A 15,735-nucleotide genomic window follows, 5' to 3' on the forward strand; every position below is an offset into this window, starting at 1 on the left:
TTATTTTGATAAATCACAATAAGTGTCAATTTGAGTTAATTTGTTTGCATCACAATAAACACTTCACAATTAAAGCATTTAAGCAATTTAATATGTCACCCAGATCTGTTATCGAAGCACTGCCGATCCCGTTTTATTAAAAATGGGCAAATCGTGTCTATACCCTTTTTATCCAGCTTGTGTCATCTCAGCTAAAATACTAATTTTTTCTTATCTAATAATCACGAACACATTTGAAAATATATTTAAAATAAGTAGTAAATCTATACTCTACAGCAAAATTTTATTTAGTGAGTAATCAGAAGGGTTGAATTTGCATAAAAATTTGCTTCTGTTAAACGCAAGCACCACACATCTACTACACCCAACACCTTCAAACTAATTTAGCAATTGCTTCTCGCATCCTATCATTTTATTCAATTCCGTTTTTGTCCCTGAGAATTTTATGGGTATTGCTTCCTACTCCAAGATCTCCTTCAAAGTTCGCTGGTATATATCACCCATTGTTCTGTCCCCACATAAGAAACCAAAAAGGGTGATTGATTACTGTGTACACAGATGAGCACAGTAATGTTCGGACTATGGCCTTCATTTGGGAAGGATCTTTGAATTCATTATAGTATGAACTGCATTAGAATTCAGAAAAAAGGTATAAGATTTATGTCGATGGTAAACTGAATCATGTCATGCTATACATTTTAGGGAAGTAAAGCAGCAAATGAAAGTTTTTTTATCGCAATACAATGATTGATAACTATGTACTAAATTAGTACAACTACATATATTGTGAGAAATGAAAATTATTAATTTAGATCATACGTGATACAACTATATATAAATAGTTAAGATTAGGAGTTAATTAGCAGTCATCACCTAATCACTTAAATATGTTAAGCTCAATGGAAGAGATTTTGGGCGCCCAGTACCAGCGTTCTAGTGGTCACTAGCTCTGGCAGGCTGAGCGCCATTTTGATGGACGATGGCCCTATTTTGTGTTTAAGTTTTTACATTTTCTCTGCAATTTTTTCCAGCTTTCATAAACCTATATAAATGCTTTTTATTGGATATTCTCCATTTGTTGATACTGATCTAAGGGGTTTTGCTTTGGAATGAATGTTTGTATTGAAAGATGTCTTCCTCGTCTTGATTGGAAGATCTTTGAATGTGGGCCCGCTCATTTCAGAGGAAATCAGCCAGTGGCCAACTCCCCAGGCTCAAGAAATTGACTCTTAACAAGGAAATCGACACTCAATCTATTACAAGATTAGAGTTCGAGTAAAGTTGTAAGTTAACATTGACATTATAATGGAGAGGAGTTGAACGATTAAGTGCATGAGAGTGAGGTCGATAAAATCTAACTCCAACAATATCATTCCATATCATTTTTAACCTTTCCATCTTCTAAGCGTGATAAACTTCTGAAGTTGATTTTAATCAATTATGCATACACATGACACCAAAATTATGAAAATATTCTCTAGTCGAGATAAGTTATTAATTGTATAGTTGACTAGTATTACACAAGTCCCTTGAAAAAACTATACACGGTCTTACAGTTTACTATTTGTAAAGCTTAGTACACTTACCAAGGAGTTAATATTGTCAAAATTTCAGCTCGATACAAGGATGCAGAAAACAGTATTCACAATTGTACTGAAGTGGATTGGTGAATATGCCAACCAATTTTTTCTCTCATTTCTCTCTTCCAAAGTTTGGGAAAATAACCTAAAAGCCCCTCTCCACTTAAGTTAAGTGAGACAAATTGAGCTTTATTAATTTGGAGTTTTACACACATAATTGGACGTTCAACTCAACATTATAATACCCAACATAAATCCAAGAACTAGAACAAATTTGGAAGGAAAATAGTGTAATACAAAATTTGTTATTGCAATGCAATTATTGATAATTATTTAGTGAATAAGAGAATAATTAGCAACAAAGAGGATAACCTACCACCCTACACGACCCTTACCATTATGATGACAGATGAAAGCAGAGACTAATATAGGTATAGTAGTGAAAAGCTTAAAAAAAAATTCAAATCCAGTGAACTTTGGCATTAATCATGGCATCTCAATACTTCCATCGTTAAACTTAACAATTGTTATACCTGCTGTTATCACCACAAATACAATAGCCAACCCACAGGCAATGCTAAGGTGTATCTAAGTGAAAATCATACAGTTGAGGTAAGGGAAGGGCTAATCAATGTCTATTTCATGAATGTTAACTATTATTAGGTGTATGCGTCATGGGCACAACCAAAAAGAAAAGTTCAATTAAAAAACATGTATTTTGTATATATATATAAAAAAAAAAAAAAAAATCAATGTTGTAAAAGTAAAAGGAGGGGAGAGACGTACTCACACACCTGAATGATGCAAGAGACACCAGCATTGATCAAACCATTCTTCCACAACCCCTGAGTTGTGCACTCCTGAACATGATCTTGAGAACACATCACCTGTCAAAAGACAGTAGTCACAAACCATTTTAGTTACAACATTTTTTGCATCAATCTTCAAACACTTAAAACTACCCCAATTAACATATAACCTCGGATAAACCAAAGCTCAAACATAAATAATTGCTCTTCTTAAATAACTTTTTTAAAATATATATATATATATATATATATATATATATATATATATATATATATATATATATTTCAGAATTCATGTTTCATAATATGTCCTTATCCTTTCGTACATCAATTTAATTTTATCCCCCTTTCTAACTTTAGGGTGGGCATACCTACTTAAAGTCAACTCTGACCCAATTTTTTTTCTCTATCAAAACCTTGGAAAATGAAACTCTTTTTGTGTTGGGAAAGGCCGCTTAACCATTAAATGTAAATAGTTGAAGTTTCAAATGTTTCTCAAATCAACTTTTCAAATGAAAGAAAAATTCAAATGATTCAATACATGATTTGATTCCTTCCACGAAACAATGAAGCAAAAGACAATGAGAATTAAAACTATGATGATAATGAAATATGATAATATAATACCTATGATAACCATGTCCACGACCAGCATTGCAACGTTGTTTATGATGAAGCAAAGCAACAAGAGGTTCCGACCAAGGCCACCATACGCCTGTGTACAGCACAAGCATACCAGCACCAACAACGGTGGGGGATAGGTTGAGCACAGCGCCAGATAACGAGCCAAAGCTGCCTTCGATGTCGTCATGTTTCCATGAAAGTGGGTGGATGTGGTGGGCTTTGGGGCTTCGCCAAACTCACGGTCAAAGAGGGAAAGTGTGATGGTCGTGGTAATGTTTATGTTTATCAACTTTGTGTATGTAAAGTACATAGCCAGAGAGAGAGAACTACAAACTAAAGATTCTTATGTATGGGGTTTTGGCCTTTTACTTGAGGCACCATAATTTCATTTTGGTAACAATGACCAATGAGTAAGGAGTACTTGAATGCACTTTTTGCTCAATGGATATGAATCAGTTTTGACTGATCATCATTTCATACATGGTTTACCATGTAAACAAAGCTGCTTTATATGCAGGAACTTTTCTCATATTTAGTTACAGTGCTAACGAAAATAAAATGGAATTTGTTCACTCTATTATCAAATACATACATGGCTACTCTAAATAAAAAGATGATAGATAGTTTTTCTCTGTTATGGTGCAATACATAGCCGCTGATTGTTGGCTATCTTGTTTTAGGAGGTTCCAATATTAACAAAGTCTTAATGTGACATGACTGAGATTTGATTTGTACAGAAATTTGGAGAAGATAAATTTGGGATATATCAAAGAAAAGTTTAATAAAGAATTCATGCTAAATTACTAATAATAATATCAATAACAATAATAATAAATCATTAACATGAAACTTAATACTGTCTTTATTGTGCATCCTACATTTCAATAAAAGTACCACCTACAATATTGCAGGGTGCTCTTAAGATGTTATGGAATTTATGAAGTCAAATTACGAGAGAACCAAGCATATTAACTAACAACAGGGGCTATAAACTGGTGAGCGTGTTTGGATTAACATTTAATCAATCAAATTATGATGAAATATCATTTCGTGTTGAGAATTGATCTTTAATTCTAAAATTAATTGAGTTCAAGCAAATTTGGATATACACTTATAAGTTTTAATATCAATCTACATACACTAACCAAAACGCACGCCATCTCTACCTGATATTTGCGAGAAGAGAATGTCAACAAAAAACATGAAACTTTAATTTGGCCATAATTTAAAACGAAAATACCTGATAATGATTAGTGATCAGTACTGTCTAATGTAGAAGAACAAACCCCAATATAGCAAGGCAATAACTATTATACTCTAATAAGAAGATACATTGTTGCTCTGCTACTAGTGTCAATTTTTTCTCTTCCTTTTAGAGCTCCTGCTTGGTTTGGTCTTAGGTTCCTGATTTGAATCGGGTGATGATGACTGCCCCACAGCATAACTCCACAATGCCCTTTCTACATCAGATGGGGTAAAGGAGTCCCCTTCTGAACTTAGTTCCTGCAAATTACCACAACCAAATTCCTAGGATGTAAGTTCATCTATAGTTCCAGTCCACACCTTATGACAAGATTTTCACGTTAAAAAAAATCATGATTGTCCCTCGGCACCAAATTCATGCCAAAATCAAACGCAAAAGAGAGATAATATCAAGTGTCTAAAAATGGTCTGAATTGCAGTTGCGGCATGGAAGTTTTTGGAGTCTCCACAACTGCATTACGGCTACAATCATGGTTGCATCAACAACGCTTGTTTATAATTTTTTACACTTTCAAGAAACACGACACAACTTCAACTAAAACCTAGGACAATATGTTGGTAATCACAGCCTCCTTTGGAACAAGGAGTACTTTTTCAATTCGATAAAATTATTTACATCAGCATAACATTCCCTTCTTTTACAATCAACAAATACTTTACAATCAACCTATTCCCATTTTCCTACATTAAAACGTTAAACAAAAAGCATGAATCCTCACATTGAAAGGCACAGAATAATACCTTCGCTTTCATCTGCAACTTATCTACGAACTTTAGATATTGCTTCAGAGAATAATCTTTTGAGTTTCCAAGAGCTGCCTCCATAGCCTGCAATGCACTCCATTAGTAATCTCAAATAAAAATAAGAACTTATTTTTTATATATTGTCCATATAATTTTACACATTAACCAATCATAATTGTAAGAATATAAATTAGTATTATTAGTTCCGAACTAAAGTCCACCCGCTCATATAATATTGTTGGAGTAAATTATTAATGTCTGTTATAGTGGAACTTAGTTTTACCCTTGAAGAAGTATATCAATGAGTTTAGGGAGAAAGTGTATATAAATTACTCTTCAGCTCAACTCCTAAAAAAATTCGAAACTTGAGTGTCCCAAAATAAGTTCCCCAGTCAATAATTATTAATAGGAGTCTTAACTTTTGAACTCTCCTTTTTGTTAATGTTCCGATCTGACACAGGGTTAGCTAAAATAATAATAATAATAATAATAATAATAATATTATTATTATTGCTATAAACTTAATTTGATGCATGGATTAGTTACTCAAATAATAATAACACTAATTAAGTGTCCCTAAAATTATAAAAAATGTCAAAAAAGTAAAATAAAAATATCAAATAATTATAAGAGTAAGTTATAGAATGGATTAGAATTACAGAAGCAGTAGATGTGAGAGATTAATTATTTATTTGATATTTTGATAATTTGAACGAAAATTGTTGTTGAGTGAACAAGTTAACAGAGTAATGGACCTCATCAGACATGAAAGGGGTTAAGTGCGGAGAGAAAGCCGCCAAAACGGCAGAGGCGGTGGCGGGACCGACGCCTTTCAATACAGTGAGTTCATCGACGGCTTTGGAAACATCGGGAAGGCTCTGAAATGCCTTCTCAGAAGCGGATTTCACAACGGCGTCGTCTAGGGACGAAACGAAATCCAACAGACGCGGCCTGAAAAAATTCAACCAAAACAAAAACGTACCCAAACAATCACTAAGGTATCATACAGAAAAAAGTGAGAGAAAGTTAGAGAGAGTGTAGTGACCTCCACTTGCCGCGCGTGAGCTTCCATTGCATGAGACTGGAGAGCTCTGAAGTGGTGAGAAAGGGGTTAGGGTTTCGTTGGCGAAGGAGGGAAGGTAGGTGGTTGCAGTAGAATTCATCGAGAGAAACCAGATTGGGTTTGTTTTTGGCGAGAGAGAGTGTTTGAATTCGAGATTGGTATGCAGAGAGTGCTTCCTTCCACACACTCACTTCTGAACATCCAAAATCCATTCCCACCAAAACCCTCACTCAATAGCTACTTCCCGCTCAACCTAGATTTGATTCCTCTGTTACTGTTGTTCTTTACCATTTTTGCAAAAATAAAATAATACAATTAATTGTTTTTTAAAATTATTCTTTCATTTTTGAATGTGTAAAAAATTAAATAATTACTTGTTATTCTTAAGTTTGTGCAAAATTATTTTATTGTTAAGTTATAATATTTGTAACATTAAATTGTAATGTCGAATATCTTCATTAAAAAACACTCACCCTTATTTCAGGCATAAAATTGAAAAAATATTTTATTTTCTTTTAGATGTAATCCATATATATATATATATATATATATATATATATATATATATATATATATATATATATATATATATATATATATATATATATTTATTTATTTATTTATTTATTTATTTCCGTGACAGGGTGTAAGAAGAAATTTGACTGGTGCAGGAAGAAATAGCCTTCTGTGCAGGGTTTCAGATTTGGTAATTGGACTCTGCCCATCAGTTTTAACATATCATATGAAAGAAACTAAAAGAGTACATTTTATTATATGTCTTCATTTGTGACATGACTTCGAGTACTCTAATTTCTTTTAAGTATAAATAAACTGTATATTCACTATAACTCACTATTATGTTATAAATTAAAATCTATAATTTAGATTCACTATCTTTGCTATCTATCTCAACTTGAGATTGCTAATATTTTTTGAGTTCAATCATTTGATGTGCATTTTACGTGTTATCATCGTAAATTGTCAAATACAATTTCACACAAATTGTCTCAAATTATTATGTGCTAGTAAACATTATTCTTTTATAACCATACATATATTACGATAAAGTTTTGTGTGGTGAAATTGAGAGCTTCACTTATATTCTAGAACAATTTGAGATAAGAGGAATATGAGTTAAAAACAAATTATGAATTCGATTTAGAGTACGTAAGTTTTAATTGGATTTCTTTCTTAACTGTATTTTTATTTAAAAAAGTCCTCTAATTTTATCTTATATTTTAAATCGTTTATATTTAAATCTCTCCGGAAAATTTTTGTAACTCTATTAATTTTTCTATCATGGAAAACTGTAATACAATGTTGTTTTATTATTAATAATTAAAAAAACTAGAAAAATTAAAGACAACAAATAAAAGAGTATAAATAGTTGAGAGCATTAATATAGAAAAATTAAATTTATATATATATATATATATATATTATAAATATTTAATTAAGTTTTAACTCCACAACAATGGGGAACTTTAGATTAAGTCATAATTTCTTGTTCACTAAGTGTGTTGTCAATTAGATGATGTAGTTTTTATATAGCTTTATTACCTTCTTTAGTTTCCACACGTGTAAGTTTATAATTTTACTATAATTTTGTCATAATTTTATGATTTTTTAATTTTTTAATTTTTGTAATTTTATAACTTTGTAATTTTATAGTTTAACTATTATTTATATAACAATTTTCATTATCTATTTTTGTGACTCAACTCTTTTTTTTTTCAATTTCATGTCAATAAATTATCAACCTAGTTATATCAAAACAATCTTTAACCATTCTTCCATCGACAAAGAATTTTTTATAAATATTAGAAACATTAACAACATCATCATATAAATAAATTATTACGAGAAAAATTGTACATGAACAATGTTTTTTTTTTTATTGTACACAAATTATAAATTACTTGCATAAATTTACATGGTGAGTGCTTTTTATAGTAACTTGTCTAATTTTTTTGCGTAATTATTCTTTAACAAGCTCCTCTAAAATTAACACTATATGTGTTATTATGCATTGTTCTTTAAACTTAACAAAAGAAAACTATTCTTTCAAATAAAATTAAGTCATTTACAACTTAATTTTAATTTCAAGTTAATTGAAATAAACTCTTAGGATAAGTTATTATATTCGAGATGTTATCTATTTTATAATCAATAACTATATCACAATTTTATCATACACTATAAAATTGAAAAAAAAATATTTAAATTATCTTTAATATTGATTCTCAAATTACTTGCACTACTATTACTATTATTACTATTATTATTATTATTATTATTATAATAATAATAATAATAATAATAATAATAATAAGTGTTTGGCAATAATTTCAAATATATAAAAAAATATTTAAAATGTAAATATTACAATAAATTACTCACTATTCTTATATTAAGCATATTAAAAAATGGATACAACTATTTAGCTCTTTTCTAGTTTAGCTAACACATGAAGGAAAAGGATATCATATAACAATGAAAAGTATTTTTGAAGAAAGTGTTTTCTCAATAATAAAAGTATTGAACACATAAAAGCCTTATTTTTATGTAGTTTTTGTTTTCTACCTTTTTTTTCTTTATAGGACCATTAAGACTTCAAAAGAACTAACTTTTTCTTCATTTAAACAGTGGGGCTTGGAAAATTAGTTGGTGTCTTCTCATTCTTTATTGGACACTGTCCTTTCTCCCTTTCTTAGCATGTCACATTTTTCGCGCAAGAGAAACCAGTTGTCATACCTTCCTTACAAATCCTGAAAGTCATAAAAATCATTTTTATCTTCACTTGTCAAAATCATAAAAATATCTCTGCTTTTGAACTATCATAATTTTAAGAAAATTATAATAATTATTTATAATAGGCATATATAAGTGAATAATACAATAAACTAATTTTTTAATTATTAAATTTTAATAATTTTTTCTTATAATTTTAGGTGTTATTTTATAAATAATTTTTTATTTTTTTTATTTTATAATATTCAATATTTCAAAATCACTTAAAGAATATCTCTTCGTATTTTAAATGAAAATTATTAAAATATCATTGACCTTCTAAAAACACATGTCCAATAAATCAAAACATGAGACAATCTAAATCTAAAGAAACTAACAAAAGACTCATTGACTGAAACACTCTGGATTTTCCGTAAAATAAAAGTTAAGAATGAAAGCAGTAAAAATTACGAGAAAAATGAGAGATTGTGGGTCAACTCATTTCATTAATATTTAAAATACAAAATTTGTTTGAAGAATTTATTTAGTAAGAAGAATGAAAAAGATTTTGGATTTTTCATTAACAAAAATTAAACAAAAGTGGTGGAATTTAAGTGAGAAAAGATGACAATTTCTCAAACTCGACTGTGATATTTAAGTGGTAGAATACACTAATAACCATGATATTCAAGTCTTCAATATAGAAATGAAATTATTTAATATATAAATTGACTGAAGAAGTCAAAATCAACACCTTGTACAGCCAAAGACATTAAAGAATAGTGCTTCATACCAAACAAATCATATTTCATTTTTATTCATCATGCATTTTGCATAATTTCAAGATTAGGATTCCACTAAAAAAAACTTCAAGTTTTCACTATATTATATTAGTATTCAACTCTTAGAAATTTCGTTTGATAGAGTGGACTTACCACAAGGAGATAATTTTGAGTAATTAGTAAAAAATTCATTATCTCAATTTCCTTAATTGAATAGTAATTGACATTTGTCCTAAATTTTATTGTATGCTTTATTTCTTTCTCACGTGTAAATATTGTGTTTTCTGAAACTTGGATTTGTAACACTTTCACAACAAATTGGAGTTTTTTTTTTTTTTTTCCTGCTTGAAAATGATTATGTCATAGTGCAGATTTCTCAAACACTAGAGTTCATTCTAGTACTTTAGTTGCTAAATTTTAACATATTAACACGTGAAAATGTCTTTTTGAGGTACCCATTTAGAATATAAACAGTACAAATAAATAATATAATTGTTAAATTATCTGTGTTGTGAACATTTGAAATACCCCCAAAACAGAAAATGATACACAAAAATAGAACTTTTGAAAATGATACGCACAACAAAATAAAACAAGTAGAAAAAGTTTTGAAAACGAAAGAAAGAAAAGGAAAACAGAAAGAATGGAGAGTGAAATTTGTTTCTTAATGTCTTTTTGTGTAGTGAACTTTTCGTGCTTTAGAGTATTTCGATATAAAAATCTTGAATTTAAAATATAGATATTGTAAGAAATTCTTATTGGAGTATTTTAATGTAATAAGATAAAAAAAATTAAAAATGTCTTACATCTCTCATTTATATCATTAATATTAATTTGACAAAAATCCACATATATCACCAATATATTTTTAAAGGAATGTGATTAAATTAGCTTTTAAAATCTATTTTATACACATTAAATAATTACGTCAACTTAATCCTAAAAAAAACAATATTTTGTTTTAAATATACTTAATCAGAAGATAGGTTAAACTTTATTTTACTGTAGTTAGAACTGGATGCGATGCGAAAATATGGAAGTAAAAAAAATTCATATCACGGGTATCCGCGAATAACATTCGTAATGAGTAGGAAATGAATACTATAAATGAATATTCATGGATGACGAGTACGGTTAATTTTTATATCTTAACGGGACGGATACATAGTATCCGTACCCGTAGATATCCATACTCGCTATAATCTAATTTAAATTAAAAAAAAAATAATTAAAACATTAATACATCAATTTTTGATGTGTTATTTTTTATAAATTGATTTAAAAAAATCTTCATTTTTTTGTAAGTTGTTATTCAACACTGTTTAAATAAATTATTTGTATTTTGTTCGAAATTTATGAATGTTATGGATTATATTTTTATTTGAATTTATAGTTAAAACATGTTATCAAATATTAAATTTTTTCTTTATAAATATGTGGATATCCGCATAATGAATTTCGACACAAATATGGATACAGAGCAGATATTTTTCCAACGGGTAAGATACAAGGAATTACTACCCATATCCTATCACACTGTTGACATATGTGCACCAAATTTAAAGACAAAATTAACACACTAATTTAAAATTGATATATCTTAACATTGTCATTTGAGTATTTAACGGCCAATTATTTAGATTTTAATTTTTCATTCCCATCGGTAAATGTGGTCCCCTCCCAACCCTAACTTTATGTATTAACACAGAGTAAGGACCACAATTTATACCCTTAGACATAAATGTTATAAATTCAAAGAAAAATGAACCATAACTTTTTCTATTAACATATGAATAAGGACCACACTTTGAACTTAGCAATAATGTTGCATATATTTCAATAAAAATGGACCCTCTCAGTGGTCACCATGAATGAATGATGTAAGCCATAAATTTTGCCAACAAAAACATTAGTTAGAATCATGTAAAAAATCCAATACCTTGTTGGTTGTCATTGATGAATCCTTTTTTAAATAAACTAAATTTCAATGTCATTTTTCTTAAATGTTTACATCAAATATTTGAAAATTATACTAACTAGTTGGCGTATTTAATGAAAAAAGAAGACCAAGAAATTATCAGTTTGAATAACACAAAATTAGATAAGTAAACCCTAAACTCACGAATTAGTTGATGGAAAAATATTTATCTCTCAATCATTTTTCTTTGGTAAGTTTACGTCTCTAGTATAGTTGCATTAAAAACTTGAAAGAGTTTTATCATTCATGATATAAAGACGAATAGAGATATGGTTCAGTTTTGTTTATCATTATTAATTGCTTTTGTTTGGAGTTATCAGAACGTAGGCATGTTAGGTTTTGCCAGCTGGAAATAATTTTATTTGAGAAATTTATAATAATTATAGAGGAATCTCTGTATTTTAGGATTAAATATGTATTTTTTCTTACTTTTCAGTAAATTTTAAAATTAGTTAATTTTGAAATTTTGGATCAATTTAATCATTCATATTTTAAAATACGTGGATTTAATTTTTTTAATCAATTTTTTTAAGTTTATTTGACATTTCAAACGTGTTTTATAATAGTATTTGACTTAATATTAAAACAAAAATGTGTCAAATAATATAAACAACTCAAATAGAATCCTGAAATGCGTAATAAATTTAACAAAATTTGATTAAAAGAATTAAATCCACGTATTTCGAAAGATGAAGGACTAAATTGATCCAAAATTTCAAAATAAACTAATTTCAAAATTTACTGAAAGTTAAAAGACTAAAAACATATTTAACCACCCTTTTTATTTATACTTTTTCACATAAACATGAAGAAGTTATTATATTTTACATATTACTTTACATTATGTTTAAAGATGCCAAGAACATATGAAAATGATAAATATTCCCTATGGTTTCAATTTTGTCTTTGTTTTAAAATCCTCATAATGAAAAAAAAATATATACTATTTATTATTTATTGTTTTTTTTTTGTACCTGGTAAAGATAAATTAGCTGGATTCATATGCAGCCCCTTGGTTTCACTATGTTGTGGTGGTACACGAAGCCCCTTGATTTGCAGCCTCTGTTTGGTTTTCCTTTTAAAATTTATTATTCGTTATCGTTATTATGTATTTATTAAATTCAACAACTAAAACATCTAAACGCATGGAAGAAATTACAGACAAAAAATAAAAAATAAAAAATAAGCCATGCTTTGCACGCATATCGCAAGATCAGGAAAAAATTAGTGACCATTCTCACGAGGGATAGCCCCCAAAAGAAAGAAAACCCTCTTGAATATGTAGTATTTTTAAATAATTAAACATCAAATAATAAATATGTTTTTCTATTTCCATGTTTTTCTATCATCATTATAAGAATATGATTAAAATAAATAAATATGTGAATACTATTTAGACATCTCCTGCATCTTCTTATCTTATCTCCATGAAGATTAATAGATTCCGATTAAATTATAATACAACGAAAATAGCTGAAATTATAGGATATAATCAAATAATCATTTTTTTGTGTGGATATAAAATCACCTTATTTATGGAGCTAAAAGCTTTAACATAAGAGTTAATCGTTCTTGTCTTTAAATATATAATAGTATCTAATGTAAAACAAATCACTATAATATCTATGTTGACGTTGTACATACCTTAAAAAAATTATTAAGAATTTTCATACTATATATATTAATATGTATTTGAATGGTCCAAATCAAATTTATTCCATATATTAAGAGTATAATTTATTATTATCAATAGATCCAATGGAAACCCCATTTGTATTATAAGCTCTCCTTGTCGTTTGCTTTAACGTAACTCTTTCGAAAGTACATTAACAATTACAACAACTAACTACGTAAGAACATGCTATGTTTCCGAAATATGTTGAGTAGGATTTGACCTTTTTGATTTTGAGTATCAAAATTTTTTAGATAAAGATAAAACCTATTTAGTGATTTATCGAAGGAGTTACTCTATGATCAGTAACTGAAAGATACTTTTAATATTCTAAAAGATAAAAGCATATAGTTGAAAGTGATGTAATGCTTGAAAGAATAATCTTAACACTTTTATTTTAGTAACCTCTATCAGGAAATAAAGTAATAAAAAAAAATTTCTCTTGGCTATTTAAAAATGCAAACGGATGAAAAAAAAAATCAGAGTTTAAAATTAATATACACGTCAATATGCAATAGAAACATTATTATTATTATAGTATTATTATTAATAATTGAAAGAAATGCATTTCGTAACTTATCTTGTAAGAATCGGAAGAAAAATAGTCAAAAGAAAATTGCGGATACCACAAAAGTAATATTTCCTTTATTGGTAGTATAGACTGCATAAAAATCTTAACTTCTTATTCAACAAAAATAATTTGAAACACATAATCTACTGTGTGGTTTTAATACGACAAAATGCAAAAATGTTTCTTGCATAATTTTGTGATTGAAAATTAAAAAAATGTTTGACTTATGTTTTTATATTTAATTGCATAATTCTGCAATATATTTTATTCGTCGCATTATTTTAGAATATATAAAACTCACATGATAACAAAAGAGGAAAAGTAACGTATGTTAAGGGTTGAAGAGACGTGAACAATTTGAGCATTGTCAAAGAACCAGCCTCAACAATATTTATGTTCTTGCGATATAGGTACAAATAATGTTTTTTTAATTTATTTTATTTTATCTACGAATATTTCTCACGGATTCTTTCACTACACAGTGAATTTTAATTCCGTCTCAAACACACTAATGTTTAACATTGTGTTATATTTTCTCTATTTGTAAATATAAGGTGTTTTTTTCTAAAAAGAAAATCATAATATTTTTTCCTAATTTTCTTCGAGATTTATAACAAGTTGAAATTTCAAAAGAAAAATAGAATAATTTGAAAATGACTGACAGAGAAAAATAACTTGGGAAGAAAAAACAACTTGTATATTCTACTTTACTTTTACGAAAACAAAAGAGAGAGTTGACTTTAACACTGTAAAAAAATATTTGTCGATAATCATCAAATATCATTAATAAATTAAAATTATACACAATTTACCGATAAATTTATTAATAATTCTTTTAAAAAAATTATTACTAATGAATTTAAAAATATTAAATTATTAACAAATTTTATCACAACATATTTCAATGATACAACTTTTAATTTGTTAACGAATATTTACGACAAATTTAACTTTCGGAAGGTAATTTGTATTTTAAAATTTATCAGTAAAATTTATTATAAATTTTATTTTGTTGATGAATTTTTATGATGTATAAATATGATACATGTATCAAATACTGCACATATTTGATATATGTTAATTTTGAAAATAATATAATACAGTATGTAATATATATATATTAAAAAATATATTAAATTTTTTTAAATCATAATAATTATATGATTATTATTGTGTGAATCAAAATTAAAATTATATCTATTAAACATTGTTAAAATTCTTTTATAAATTATTATGATCTATAGATAAAATACGTTATTATTAAATTAATATTAATAAAATATCATAAAATATTTGATACTTGTCTAATACAAATACGTAATTCACTTTGAATTATCTGTGTATAAAAAAACAGATAATTTCAAAATAAAGAAAAGAAGATAACTTAAAAAAAAAAAAAAACTCTTCTGTAATTGCAATAGCATATCATAATATATCATGATAATGTATCGACAAAAGAAGAAGAAGAATTTAACAGTGTCATGGGAAGAAAGAAAACGCATTAAGGCACGTACTAAAATATTCTGTAGTATAAATTGACTACAAATAGTATTTTTTTAACATAACTTTATTTTATCAAATCGCTAAGAACTAATTATCTCAATAAATTATTATTTTTTAGCATGCATTATACAAAACATGTCCTTACTTAAATTAAGATTTTAAACATAACTTAAATTTAATTAATTAATTTTTTATAAAATTCATACAATTGTGTGCTAGAAAATGTATTTTATTGTTTTTGAACATCACATTGTTTAAACAGCAATCATTACTTTTTCATTTACGGTAAATGTTAAAATACAAATGCATATCGCTTATTTAAGGTCAAATAATTACTAGTTAACTTCTAATTTTAGCCATATGTATAATTATACATATAATGAAAATTGTTCTTATCATACGCATATTTTTAAAAA

At 27.4% G+C, this 15,735-nt stretch overlaps 2 protein-coding genes across 2 annotated transcripts; both read right to left on the bottom strand.

Moving 5' to 3' along the window:
• Positions 1-106: 106 nt before the first annotated feature.
• On the bottom strand, positions 107-3,968 carry LOC114193395 (uncharacterized). The gene is made up of 3 exons (XM_028083169.2): positions 3,017-3,968; positions 2,375-2,467; positions 107-626 (listed from the first exon to the last, which is right to left on the bottom strand). Exons 1-3 carry the CDS (start codon positions 3,321-3,323, stop codon positions 589-591), a joined length of 438 nt encoding a protein of 145 aa, XP_027938970.1. The 5' UTR covers positions 3,324-3,968; the 3' UTR covers positions 107-588.
• A 269-nt stretch (positions 3,969-4,237) lies between these two features.
• LOC114193394 (DNA binding protein) lies at positions 4,238-6,361 on the bottom strand. Its single transcript, XM_028083168.2, has 4 exons — positions 6,066-6,361; positions 5,776-5,971; positions 5,018-5,104; positions 4,238-4,516 (listed from the first exon to the last, which is right to left on the bottom strand). The coding sequence occupies exons 1-4, from the start codon at positions 6,293-6,295 to the stop codon at positions 4,367-4,369; spliced, it is 663 nt and encodes a 220-aa protein (XP_027938969.1). The 5' UTR covers positions 6,296-6,361; the 3' UTR covers positions 4,238-4,366.
• Positions 6,362-15,735: the final 9,374 nt, after the last annotated feature.

The sequence above is a fragment of the Vigna unguiculata genome, chromosome 8 (genome assembly GCF_037176805.1).
Source record: "Vigna unguiculata cultivar grain cowpea cultivar isolate G323 ecotype 2 chromosome 8, ASM3717680v1, whole genome shotgun sequence".
Classification (NCBI taxonomy): domain Eukaryota; kingdom Viridiplantae; phylum Streptophyta; class Magnoliopsida; order Fabales; family Fabaceae; genus Vigna; species Vigna unguiculata.

Bases quoted from the DNA above. Each gene is read 5' to 3' on its own strand.
- LOC114193395 (XM_028083169.2), bottom strand. From the start codon at position 3,323: ATGTACTTTACATACACAAAGTTGATAAACATAAACATTACCACGACC. The intron at 2,468-3,016 runs GTATTATATTAT...GTCTTTTGACAG, and splicing joins CGTGGACATGGTTATCATAG to GTGATGTGTTCTCAAGATCA. The intron at 627-2,374 runs GTGTGTGAGTAC...ATTCTAATGCAG, and splicing joins GTGTCTCTTGCATCATTCAG to TTCATACTATAATGAATTCA.
- LOC114193394 (XM_028083168.2), bottom strand. From the start codon at position 6,295: ATGGATTTTGGATGTTCAGAAGTGAGTGTGTGGAAGGAAGCACTCTCT. The intron at 5,105-5,775 runs GTCCATTACTCT...AGTGCATTGCAG, and splicing joins CCCCTTTCATGTCTGATGAG to GCTATGGAGGCAGCTCTTGG. The intron at 4,517-5,017 runs GTATTATTCTGT...GGTAATTTGCAG, and splicing joins AGTTGCAGATGAAAGCGAAG to GAACTAAGTTCAGAAGGGGA.